The following is a 12,695-nucleotide window of genomic DNA, read 5'->3' as shown; positions in this document are numbered from 1 at the left end:
TAGGGCAGTTCTACTCTGTCATATAGGGTCACTATGAGTTGAAATTGACTAGAAGGCACCTACCAACAAAAACAACACAGACCTAGTAAGTGGTTAAAACTGGTACTTAAATCCAGAGCTTCTCTCTCCAAAGTGCCTTCATGCTCTCTCCAGTATTCAATAATCAATTCTACTCCTAAAATGTCTCTTAAATCTAACTCTTCCCATATATACTCACTGTCATTGTGTTACTTTAGATTCTCATCATCTTTGGCGGGTCTACTGCAATAATCTACTTACTGGTCTTGCTTTCTCCAGGCTTTCTTTCCTCTAATCCCTCTCCATACTACCAAGAATTATCTTTCTAACACACAGAAAGAATTCTATCATTCACTTGTTTACCTGTTGGTGACTTCAGGATAAACTCTAAACACCTCAGCATAATACCATGCTTTTCCAAACTAGACCCAACCTTCTTTCACAGCTTTTCTCCCACTACTCCCCACACATGACGTCCTTCAGCTCTAGCCACAACCAAACTACTTTCTATTCTCCATAGGTAACATAGTCTTTCAAAACCTCTATGCTTTTGGATATGCTATTCCCATTCCATAAAATTCTCCTTCCCTGTTCTCTAACTGTAAAATACTCACTGGCTTTTTAGAGTCAGCTTAAATGTCACTTTCTCTTCAAAGGTTTCCAAATACTCCTAGAGTCAGTTTTTTCCATCTTGTCTGTACTCATTCATTTACCTTCATTTGTTTTTGGAGTTTCTTTTCAGAGTCTTTCATTTTAGATTTGGAGTCTCTTTTAGATGTACCTTTTGCATATAACATATAGTGAGGTTTTGCTTCATGATTCAATACGAGAGTCTTTTTCTTCATGGGTAGCAACTAATCACACTGAACTATAACTTCTTATTTAGGGGTCTGTCTTCCACTTTAGAAAATAAGTTCTATGAGAGTAAGGGATTGTCTTTTTTTCAATTCCCAATACCATCAGTAGGTAAACAAAAAAATGTCTAATCATTTAATGATTAACTTTTACCTAATTCAGTGGCAACTAACAACAAATAATCAAATGTTTGTAACAAAGTGAGAGTTGTAGGCATACATATGGTTCATAGTACCCGGCATTCCATAAATGCTTTGTTATTCTCTTGGCTTATAGGCACATACATACAAAAGGCTGTGTTTCTCATTGGTGAGCCTTTGAGAGTTGAAGGATTACAATTTACATAAAGCCTTTTTAATTGTGTAGGGTATCACTCTTTATAGAGCTCTGTCGTATAAAATATTCACCGGAGAAACTTTAATAGCACTAACCCATTATTGAATTTTATATATTCTCTTCCCAATTCTGGGAAAAAAGAAAAAGCTTTGATACTCATAGACCAACAGGGAATAAATAATGGCAATTTCTGTCTATACAGGCCTTCCTTCACAATCAATTCAGTACCAAGTAAAAGAGTGTTCAAATCCCAGCTCTACGACTTAGATAGCATTGTCATTGTGGGTTACTTTATTTTTCTGAGCCTCTATTTCCTCATCTGTAAAAGAAAGATGTGGTAAGTCACAATAAGCGACACAGATTGTGGTAAGTCATTAAAAACACCTAGTATACTAGCTAACAAGTAGGAGGTGCTCAACAAAAAATAGATTTTTGTTTGTATTGTATTAATTTAAATACTATTAATCTTTTAAGAAACTTCAGTATTATTATAACAGATATATACCAAGTTCTTTTAATTATTGAAAAGTAAATTATATTACAAATAATTAGTTATTTAGACAGAAGCTTCCCTGCCCCTCTACCTTTATACCCCGACAAAGCCTAGAATCATAAGATAGGAAAATGTTTACCTCTCAGTTTTCACCTTGGATAAAAATTAGTCTATAACACTATGGATTCTAAAATGGTATAAAGTAAACAAAAATGAAATCCCTAAACTGATATCCAAAAAATTAAAAGAATGATAATACCCAGAGTTGGCAACGGTGTGAGAAAATTAGTATTCATGTACTGTTGGTGGGAATATAGCTATATACAAGCTTTTTGGAGAACAACTGAGTAGTAATAAATACCAAAAGCCTTAAAAAGTATACTCCCTTTGACCTGGTCATCCCACTTCTAGTAGTTTATTCTAAGGAACCTATGAGACAGTGGTGTTTAAAATAACAAAATATCAACAGGAGATTAATAAAATACACTAGTTAAATAAATTTAAGGGTCAAGAATACCAGGAAACCATTAAATAATGATGTGGATTCTTTATCTACATGAAAAGACACCCATGATTTAGAGTTAACTAGAAAAAGTTTGTACACTGGGTTGCTTTTACTAAAAAGAAAAACAATTATAGTGTGTGTACATATGCGTTAAGAAAAGAAGTCTTGAGGAGTATTTACCAAAACGTTTATAGGGGTTATCTCTAGGTTGTGGGATTACAAGTAATTTTCACTTTCTGCTTTATAATTTTTGGTAAGACTATAATTGCTTTACCAAATTGTTTCCTAACAATTCACATGGTACTACTTCTACTATAACAGATCACAACAAATTAAACACTGTGACCATTTTATTTCCATTTCGAAAACATAACAACGATGATGACCTCTGTTTCTAGAATAAACATTTTTCCCTACACTATAATTCAATTTAACAAACGTGTAGACTTTAAAACAAATTTTTTTTTTAATGGCCAAAACACATTTTCCATACTCAACTAACTTACAGTCTAGTAAACAAATAACTGTAATGTAAGGGAGAATGAAATAAGTCCTGTAAAAATTACAAAGGAGACAGGGGAAGGATGATGGGAGTGGAGAAGCCAGTGATGAATCCCTAAAGGCTCCATGAAGGTGACAGCTTTTGAATTGGACATGGAGAGATGAGTACATGAGGTAATCTGGGGGTCATTTCATGAGATGAAAATTCAAGAATAAGACCGCAAGGAGGAAAAGCATAGATTATCTGTATGCGGGAAAGCAAACAGCTCTGCTCCCTAGAGTTCTGGGGTATAAGCAAGGATGGAAAGATAAGCTGGAATTATACTAAGGAAAGCCTTGAATGGTAGGGTGAAGAGTTTTCATTTAATTCCACAGGTAATGGGGAGTCAGAGGTACTTTTAGATAGGCGAGTGAAATAATCTCTAATCATAATACTCCCTATATAAAATATAATCTTTAAACTGGCTTTCCACAAAGACCACTTGAGCATCTCTTGGGTCCCAATTTAAATGTAGCCTTGGCTGAATTAAATAAAATTATCTTCCAACACCAAAAACTCTTAGGACATATTTAAAGCAAAATTAGAGCCATTTAAAAGTCATCAAAAATATAAAAACACTTCGGGAGCAAGGGAGAATGAAGAGAACAGTGTACAAGGAAAAAATCAGTCCAAAGGACTAACGGACCACAGCTACCATGGCCTCCACCAGACTGAGTCCAGTACAACTAGATGGTGCCTGACTACCACCACTGACTGTTCTGACCGGGATCAAAACAGAGGGTCCTGGCCAGAGCTAGAGAAGAATGTAGAACAAAATTCTAACTCACAAAAAAACACAGATTTACTGGCCAGACAGACTGGAGAAACCCTAAGAGTATGGCCCCCGGACAACCTTTTAGCTCACTGGTGAAGTCACTCCTGAGGTTCACCGTTCAGCCAGAGATTGGACAGCCCCATAAAACAAAACGGGACTAATGAGGCACAGCAGTCCAGGGACAAGGGCTAGAAGGCAGGAGGGGACAGGAAAGCTGGTGACAGGGAATCCAAGTTTGAGAAGGGGACAGTGTTGACATGTTGTGGGGTTAACCATTGTCATAGGGCAATATGTGTACTAACTGTTTAATGAGAAACTATTTGTTCTGTAAACCTTCATCTAAGGTACAAAAAAAAAGAATTATCTACGTGAGATCAAACTGACAACAGCAACTCAAATGGTTTGATGGGAAGCCTACGGGGCAGTGAGTTGAAGATAATGGTGATAGGATAATTTGGAAAAGGATAGTGAGAACAGCAGCACAACTGGAAGAATGTAATTGATGTCACTGTTGTACATGTAAAAACTTCTGAAATGGTGTTAACTTTGGCTATGTACATTTTCACCAAAAAAAAAGGTCCTCCAAGGTCGAGAAGGGAGAGTGCTGACATGCCATGGGGTTGTTAACCAATGTCATAAAACAATATGTGTACTGACTGTTCAGTGAGAAACTATTTGTTCTGTAAACATTCATCTAAAGTACAATAAATATATATATATATAAACTAACAGAAAAAAGGGAAAATCACAAAAACCTGAAACTTGAAGTGTTCATACATCAGAGTTTATTCAATCTGTTTCTGCATAGAAAGTTTGGTGAAATTGGCTATTACCAATTAAAACAAATCTGAGAATTTGCACTTCCCAACTCCTTTTAGGAGCCCTGGTGGCACTGTGGTTAAGAGCTCAGGCTGCTAACTGAAAGATTAGCAGTTTGAATCCACCAGCCACTCCTTGGAAACCCTATGGGGCAGTTCTACTCTGTCCTATAGGGTTGCTGTGAAACGGAATTGACTTGCTGGCAATTTTTTTTTTTTAAAAGGGGATTCCTTATAAGATTAAAATTAAGCTGATGCACCTGATTTCTATTCTAAAGATGGTAGTGGCAAAAAATAATAACAATTTGAATAATTTCTCATCTTGACATGAATTAACAAAAGAGACTGCTTCCTGGATGGAGGGAACCTGGATCTGGCCAGGCCAAGAGCAGCAGGCTCTTTTTATTGGAGAACCATGGTGGAGGGTGAGCTCTCTCTGTCAAGATCGGTTGTCCTTTTTTGTAAAAGGGTCATTCTGGGCTATTTTGCCTGAGGGCCTTAATGGGCAGTCTTGTTGGGGTGAAAAGGTAGAGCTGCAATCTTTAAGAGACCATAGACCACAGCTGGGGCTACTAGTCAAGACAGACTAAATGCATAAGACCATCCTAGCTAAATTACATCATCTCTAGTAGCGTTCTTCTGCCTTTTGTAATTACCAACGTACAAAGCACTAACGAGTATACAAGCACTTCATGCTTGTTAAACTGAATCTTTTAGAAGGTTGAAACCCTGTAAAACACAAGTGATTATTTTAATAATAATTAAATAATAATCACTATTATTATTATAATAATAAATGAAATCAGAAAGCATGGGGGAGTCAGCAAATACTATTGATCCAAGAAAGCTTAAATAATTTCAATTTAGGAAAAAATGCCTTTACAAAGAGTAAATCAGAAGCACAGAGAAATTAAGCAACTTGGCCAAAGTTGTACAGTCAGTTACACTGCTGGGACCTGTCCAGAAAGGAAACTTCTGGTCCAGAGATTTTTTTTTTTTTCCTCCTCTATGCTGCCTGCCTTTATATATGAAAAAGTGTTATTAATTCTGGCTAATTAGAAAGATTAACCTGAAATATTAAGAAGCCTGAATCACAAAATATTTTAAAAGATATAACTCTAAAGATAATGTTAAATACACAAAGCAAGCAATAGCAGATGTTCAATCCAATATGACTCACTAAAGAAATAAAATTCAATTGTAATTATCCAGTTAAGTGTAATCAGTGGACCCCCTAAAACTACTTCCTTATATAAGTTAAATACACCTCTTACAAGCTTTCACAGTAATGTGCTTGGTAAATAAATAATGAAAAAAAAGTCAGGCAAGATTTGGCCCAACTAGAGGTCTAACTAGATTAATTTTAGACTAGGTTTCTAATCTAATATTTAGGACCTATCTTATATCTAGTACTGTATGCTTAGAACATTATAAAAAAATAAAGTAAAATACAAGCCTTAAGGAAATCTAGTTAAGGATATAAGATATATAAAAATTAAATGTCAAATAACAACACAAGAGTAAAAATGACAATACACATAAAAAACTTATCACAAGTTGCATACTATACTAAGTTTTTCCTCTCACTCACCTTTCTTTCTCCACTGTCCCCTGAATCTTCCCACATAGGTCTCACTGTCCCACTCATAAATTATTTTCTCCAGCTCTCATCTGGATGCTAAGCTCTTCACTATTCTTGAGCTGTGCAATCAGTGACTGTTACTGGTCTCATAATTCATAAACATAGGATTTTCAGATCTATGTCACCTGGGTCAGTTGCTGATTCTGAGGCAGATGTCCATCAAAAGGTGATCTACTTACACTTTCCAGATTTGATTTCAGTGCTAATGACTCATCTCTTCTTTTCTGTTCATCCATTTTCCTTTTCCCTGTTTCTGTATCCTCTGGTAACAGCTTGTGGCTTTGATCTTCAGAAGTTTTCTCCTCTTGTAACTTTTCTTCTCTCAACTAAAATACAAATTACACCAAGACAGTGGAGTTTAGGCAACTCTAAACCTAAAAACATCTTTTACTAGCAGTCTATCAGAACAAACAGATCACATGGCAGTTTGAGACTATTTTTCTTACTGGCTATAAAGTCCTCTTGATTTTAAAGTCTGCTTTTAGTCAGCTCTTGCCAAACATACGCTTCATGGCTTAAGATTTAACTGCTCTGCATTCTTGAGCAATATGAAACCATAAAAGCTAAGATACTACACATAATCAAAAAAATAAGGTTTATTCAGTCAGCCAAAAAAGTCTGAACTTATAAACTTTCCTTATTCTCATAAGCCAGATATAACTGCCTTGGATCAGAAGAGCAGAGATGAAGACCACAGACAGCCAGAGAAGCTGGGACTAGGCAAGACAGGTCTTTATGCCTTACTGGCAACAGAAAAGATGACTTTTCACAGTAACAATGCCCTACATATTATGCTATGCAGGGTCCAGAGGGTAGGTCTTGATAACAGTGTACAACGAAGTTTAAGGCAGAGGCATATGCTCCTCATTTGGGGGCAACAGGATGGCATTGTGAAAATAGCATGGGCTTTGGAATAAAAACCTGGGTTCCAATGGTTCTGTCACTTAGTTAACAGCTATATGATCTTGGGCAAATTATCATTTGCTTGCCTACAAAACAGGGATAATCCTACTTACTTTGCAGACGTTGTAAGGAGTGAGATAAGAATATAACGCACAGTACTGTCTTGCTGTGCATTTACAGTATATCATGAGTTCTCTTTACTTATCTCTTTTCTTCCCCCTTTACTGCCCAGAGTTTTAATAAAATTTAAATATGTCAAAGCAATTATAGGCTACTAATATTTCTAACCATTCTTACAAAAAAAATAGGCTACAGAAGAAATAACTATTGTATTTTTGATTACTCAGGGTTAAAAACAAAAACAACCACATAACAACGAACAACAATAAAGCTTTAATCTTATCTACCCAATTTATATAAGCCTGAACTAGTCTTTAACATATTGAGTCAATTCAAGAGATTATGCATATGCAAAGAACACCATACACAATGCTATCCTAGAAGATTCAAAGGAAATAGTGTACTCCCAACTGTGCCCAATTCAAACAAGAATGTAAGATGAAGAGCCGAGGAGAAAGCAAACCTGAGATCTATGCAAACTGCCCACATAAAAGTATCATGCCTTCTGAAGATCCTAGATGAGAAATTCTTGTCAACAACATGGCCACAGGCTACACAAAGGGACATTTCACTTTTAGAGGGATAGAGAGGCAGAGTGGCACAAGACAGAACAGGTTTTAGTGTCATAATAATTGCTATTATTTACTTAACTCTGTGTCAGGCACGGAGCTAAGTAGTGTACATACATTATCTCACGTAATAAGAAAACGAAGATTAAGAATTAAGCAACTTGTTCAAATTCACACAACCATAGGTTCTGGAGGTTGAATTCAAATCTTGGTTTATATTAGTGATTCTCATGGGGGTGATTTTGCCCCTCAGGAGACGTTTAGCAATGTCTGGAGACACTTTGGTTGTCCTAACCCGGGGCGGGGGGTGGTGTGCTACCGGCATCTACTAGGTAAAAGCTAGGGATACTGCTAAACATCCTAAATTCACAGAGCAGTCACATCTCCCCAATATATATATAAATGGATGTTCCTATTTTTTTAAATTAAATTTCCTGTTTCATGTTTTAGTGACATTTTGTTTAGTGATTAATGGTGTTTACATATCATATCCTCCAGCTTTTCTAATGTTTTAGAATATATCATTCTGCCTCCTAAAAAGTTTTATTGCTACTCTCAAAGTTTCTGACAATGGACCTCTTTTGCTGACAAAACAGCCTTTTCACTGCAATGGTGAGTCGTTGCTAATACAGCATCATCTTAACAAAGCCAAAATTTACAAAGGTGAAAAACCTATATATCCATTTGAATCCTCACGTGAGTTATACTGATGTTTTCTCTATACTGAGTTCTGTAGAAGAGTTATTTTTATTGTCCCTTTTGGCGGTTATTTATAAGAGTTCGAGAACTTGGTCTCTAGGAGTTTTTATACTGAAAAAAGCCTCAGGGAATGTCAGAAAGCATATAAACTTGAAAGAGAAATAGTTGCTGTTTGTCATTAAGTATTTGCTTTATATAGCTTATCTCATCTAATCTTTAAGAGCTCTGATGTACCTATTTATCATTACCATTTTATAGACATAAAAATTAAGACTCAATGGTTTTTTCCCAAAGTCAACAAAGATTAAATATTGAAGAGCTTGGGTTTTAGGAAATATCTTTGGCATCAGAAATCAAGAGTTTCTCAACCTCAGCACTTTTTTGGGCTGAATAATTCTTTGTTGTGGGAGGCTGGGCAGTGTGAGAAGAAGGCTTATGCAAGAATACTTTACTGCGGAACAGGAGTTAAGAACACGATAGTGTAACAGGGAAAGATGGAGTCAATAGAAAGGACTATAATCATTGGCCCAAGCTATTTAGGAGACAATATGAGAAACTGTATGAAATGATCTTAAGACTGTCAGTCTAAGGTGAGAAAAAGAGAAGCATATGCCTATTAGCTCCCACCTCTCATTGATGTTTGCCGCACAGGGTGTTAACACTATAAAAATGGCGTCTGACCACCTCTGACTTTACAAGGTGGAGAGAGAACCAAGATCAACAGCATCAGCCAAAGTTTGATTCCTACAGGAATTTTCCAATTCTGATGCCAGCCATCCCTCCCATGGCACTCTCTACTTCTCTGCTGGGTTCAACAATTAGTTGTAATCATCACACAGAACTCATAGACAATACTCATGATTACGGGGTTTATTAGGGAAGTAGCAGGTTACAATTCAGGATCAGAAATGACTCGGGATACAGCTCTCCAATCAAGACAGCCTCTTCTCAGCTGTGCCTGCAGGCAGGCCTCTCTTTCTGGCCCTCGGCCCCTTGGCCATTCGGCTGGACTCTGCCCTGCTTGGCCAAATGTTACAAATCTCTTTAGCTCCACCAATAAGTGTGCGGGGACAGCCTATTCCATCAGTAAGCCTTGGCCTGAAGATGCTCAGCTCTCTCACTCCGCGGGTTGGCGAGCCTAGCTCCAATGACAAGTGCCAGAGGCACCCCACTCCACTAGGAATCTCCTGCCCAAAGGTGCTCATCTCTCTTGCTCCGTAGGTCAGCACACCCACTGTAGCTGCCTTGCTCTGTGGGCCAGGAAGCCCAATGCACCATCCTGTAATGGTCTCCTGGTTCTACTGCTACCAGTTCTCTGCTATGCTTGCTGCCACTTCTCACCGTCTTACACCATCTCCAGCATTACAGCTCTCTGTCTCCTGGGTCTAAGAGGTTCTCAGCGTAGAAATCCTGGGTCCAAAGGACATGTTCCACTCCTAGCTCTTCTTGGTGGTAGTGGATCCCCTTCTCTGCTCCCTTCTCTCTCCTTTTTTCTTGTAAGATAAAAAGTATGACTCAAGTAAGGCATGACTTGAGTAAGGGTTGTAAGGGTGATGACTGGGGTAAGTGTGGTGACTTGAGTTACACCTCTAGTAAGGTGGTGACTCAAGATACATCCTGCCTCATTAACATAATGGACCATTCACTCCCCAACGGGACCATAACCACAGACATAGAGGCTAAGAGTCATAATATATCATAAAATGGAGGATAATTATATCAGATCACAAAACAGAGGACAATTACATCAAACCACAAACGCAGGAAGCCTGCGTTGCTACATAACTGACAAATTACATCATTACATAACTGCCAAAGCACTGAAAATCATGGCCCAGCCAAGTTGACACATAACCTTAATTACTGCAGGTTCCATATACCTTATTTGCGTTAGCAGCAATCTCTCCAATCCCCTTGGTGGGCCACAAGCACCTTATCTGCATAATCCCACCCAATCATTGTGTAACTATGTGACATAGTCTTTGTGTCTAGGACTAGAAGGGCCACATTAAGTAATTCACTGCACTGCAAATACCCTTTCACTTTGGCTTACGCAACTTGAGTAAGTTTCTATTGTGGGCACTGCAGCAGTGACCACAGAGAAGTCCTAGAGCTGAAGAGAAGACGCAAGTAGTAGGAGGTTGGACAAGGAGATCGCTGGTTGCACTGAAGTAAAGCTGCCTGCTACTATAAATGGAATGATTTTTTTTTTTTACTGCTTCCATTTACAGATGCTAATTACTAAAGAAAAGCTTCTGTACTTCTTTCTGTTCAATAATCTCATACTCAGTGATACTACCAAGAGTACCATGCAACTTTTTTCTGAAAATATATTTTGCCCTAATTTCTAAAAAAATTTTTTTATCAAAGTACAATATACATGCAGAAAAGTGTATATACATCATAAATGTACAGCATGATGAATTATACAAAATGAACACATCTGTGTAGCAACTATCCAGATCAAGAAACAGTACATCAACCAGTACCCTAGAGCTCCCTTGTGTCTACTCCTCACCCAAAGCTAACCACAATTCTGGCTTCTAACACCACCAAATTGCTTTATCTACTTCTGAATTTTATATAAATAGAATCTTACATGTGTATTGAATCTGTCTTCCTTCACCCAACATTCTATTTGTGAGATTCAGCCATGCAGGTACATATAAGAGTAGTGTGTTCCTTCTTATTGTGGTATAGTATTCCATTGTTTGACTATAAAACAATTCAACCATTCTATTGTTGATGGATATATGCATAGTTTCTAAATTTTGGCTCTTTGCAAACAGGCTGGACTATGTATCCCAGTACACATTTTGTTCTGCGGGGTATATTCTAGAAGAAAAACTGCTGAGCTATAGGTATAGGAATGTTCAATTTTTTCCAAATTGGTTGTACAAATTACACTCCTATCATCAGTGTAGGAGAATGACAATTGCTCCCAGCCTTGCTAACACTCACTATTTGTCTATTTTAGCCATTCAAGTAGGTGTGTATTGGTATTGCATTATGACTGTAATTTGCATTTCCTTGATAACTAAAGATGTTCAGTACCTTTTCATAGGTTTATAGACTATTTGGAAATTCTCTTTAATGAAGTACCTGTTTATGTCTTTGCTCTTTTTTCTTTTAGATGTTTGTTTTTTTTCTCCTAGTAACTTGTATGAATTATTTTTGGATATGAGGCAACTGTCAAGGAAAAAAAAATGCATACATACACTACGTGTCTTAGTCATCTAGTGCTGCTCTAACAGCAATACCACAAGTGGGTGGCTTTAACAAAGAGAAATTTATTCTCTCACAGTCTAGTAGGTTACAAGTCCAAATTCAAGGCATCAGCTCCAGGGGAAGGCTTTCTCTCTCTGTCGGCTCTGGAGGAAGGTCCTTATGATGCATCAGTCTTCCCTTGGTCTGGGAGCATCTCAGTGTAGGAACCTCAGGTCCAAAGGATACGCTCTGCTCCCGGCACTGCTTTCTTGGTGGTATGAGGTTCCCATGTGCCTCTGCTCGCTTCTCTCTTTTATATCTCAAAAGAGATTGGCTTAAGACACTATCCAATCTTGTACACCTCATCAGTATAGTGACTGAATTTACAACACATAAGGAAATCACATCAGATTACAAGATGGTACACAATTATACAATACTGGGAATCATGACCCAGCCAAGCTGACAGATATTTCTGGGGGACACAATTCAATCCATGACAATATGCACACAATATACATATATGTATTTTATGTATTATGTGTATATGTGTGTGTATATACATTTACACATTTTTTTTCTCACACAGAGTACCTGCCTTTTTCACTTCCTTAGTGGTGTCTTTTGATGACAAGAAGTTCCATATTTTAATAAAGTCTAATGTATGAATCAAGGAGGCATGCTGGCACACTGGTTAAGTACTCGCCTGCTAACCGAAAGGTTGGCAGTTCAAACCCACCAGCCACTCCACAGGAGAAGGATGCGGCAGTCTGCTTCTGTAAGATTACAGCCTTGGCAACCCTATGGGGCAGTTCTACTCTGTTCTATAGGGTCGTTATGTGTCGGAATCCACCCACCAGCAACAGCTTTTTTTTTTTTTTTTTTTAATGTATCAATCTTTTACTTCGTGGTTAGTGCTTTCTATATTCCATTTTAGAAGTTCTTTCCACTCCCAGGTCATGAAAATATTCTTCCATGTTACCTTTAAGGAGCTTATTATTTGACCAATCCACTTAGAATTGATTTTTCATAGCATAATCTACAGACAACAAAATGAAGACATATGAAATGTATAGTTCAATGAGTTTTTTTATTTTTATTTTTTATTGTACTTTAGGTGAACGTTTACAGAACAAATAGTTTCTCATTAAACAGCAGAATACATATTGTTTTATGACATTGGTTAACAACCCCACGACATGTCAACCCTCTCC

At 37.4% G+C, this 12,695-nt stretch overlaps 1 protein-coding gene across 1 annotated transcript in view; it reads right to left on the bottom strand.

Annotated features, from left to right (window-relative positions):
• The window catches only part of RNF169 (ring finger protein 169), a 100,705-nt gene that overhangs the window by 27,528 nt on the left and 60,482 nt on the right, over positions 1-12,695 (bottom strand). The window contains exon 3 of the mRNA XM_004381968.2: positions 6,163-6,309. Coding sequence (XP_004382025.1) covers positions 6,163-6,309 — 147 coding nt within the window. The remainder of the gene's footprint in view (positions 1-6,162; positions 6,310-12,695) is intronic.

The sequence above is a fragment of the Trichechus manatus genome, unplaced genomic scaffold, assembly GCF_000243295.1.
Source record: "Trichechus manatus latirostris isolate Lorelei unplaced genomic scaffold, TriManLat1.0 scaffold00088, whole genome shotgun sequence".
Lineage (NCBI taxonomy): Eukaryota > Metazoa > Chordata > Mammalia > Sirenia > Trichechidae > Trichechus > Trichechus manatus.
The sequence above is the reverse complement of the archived record's forward strand: the minus strand, read 5'-3'. Positions and strand labels throughout refer to the sequence as shown.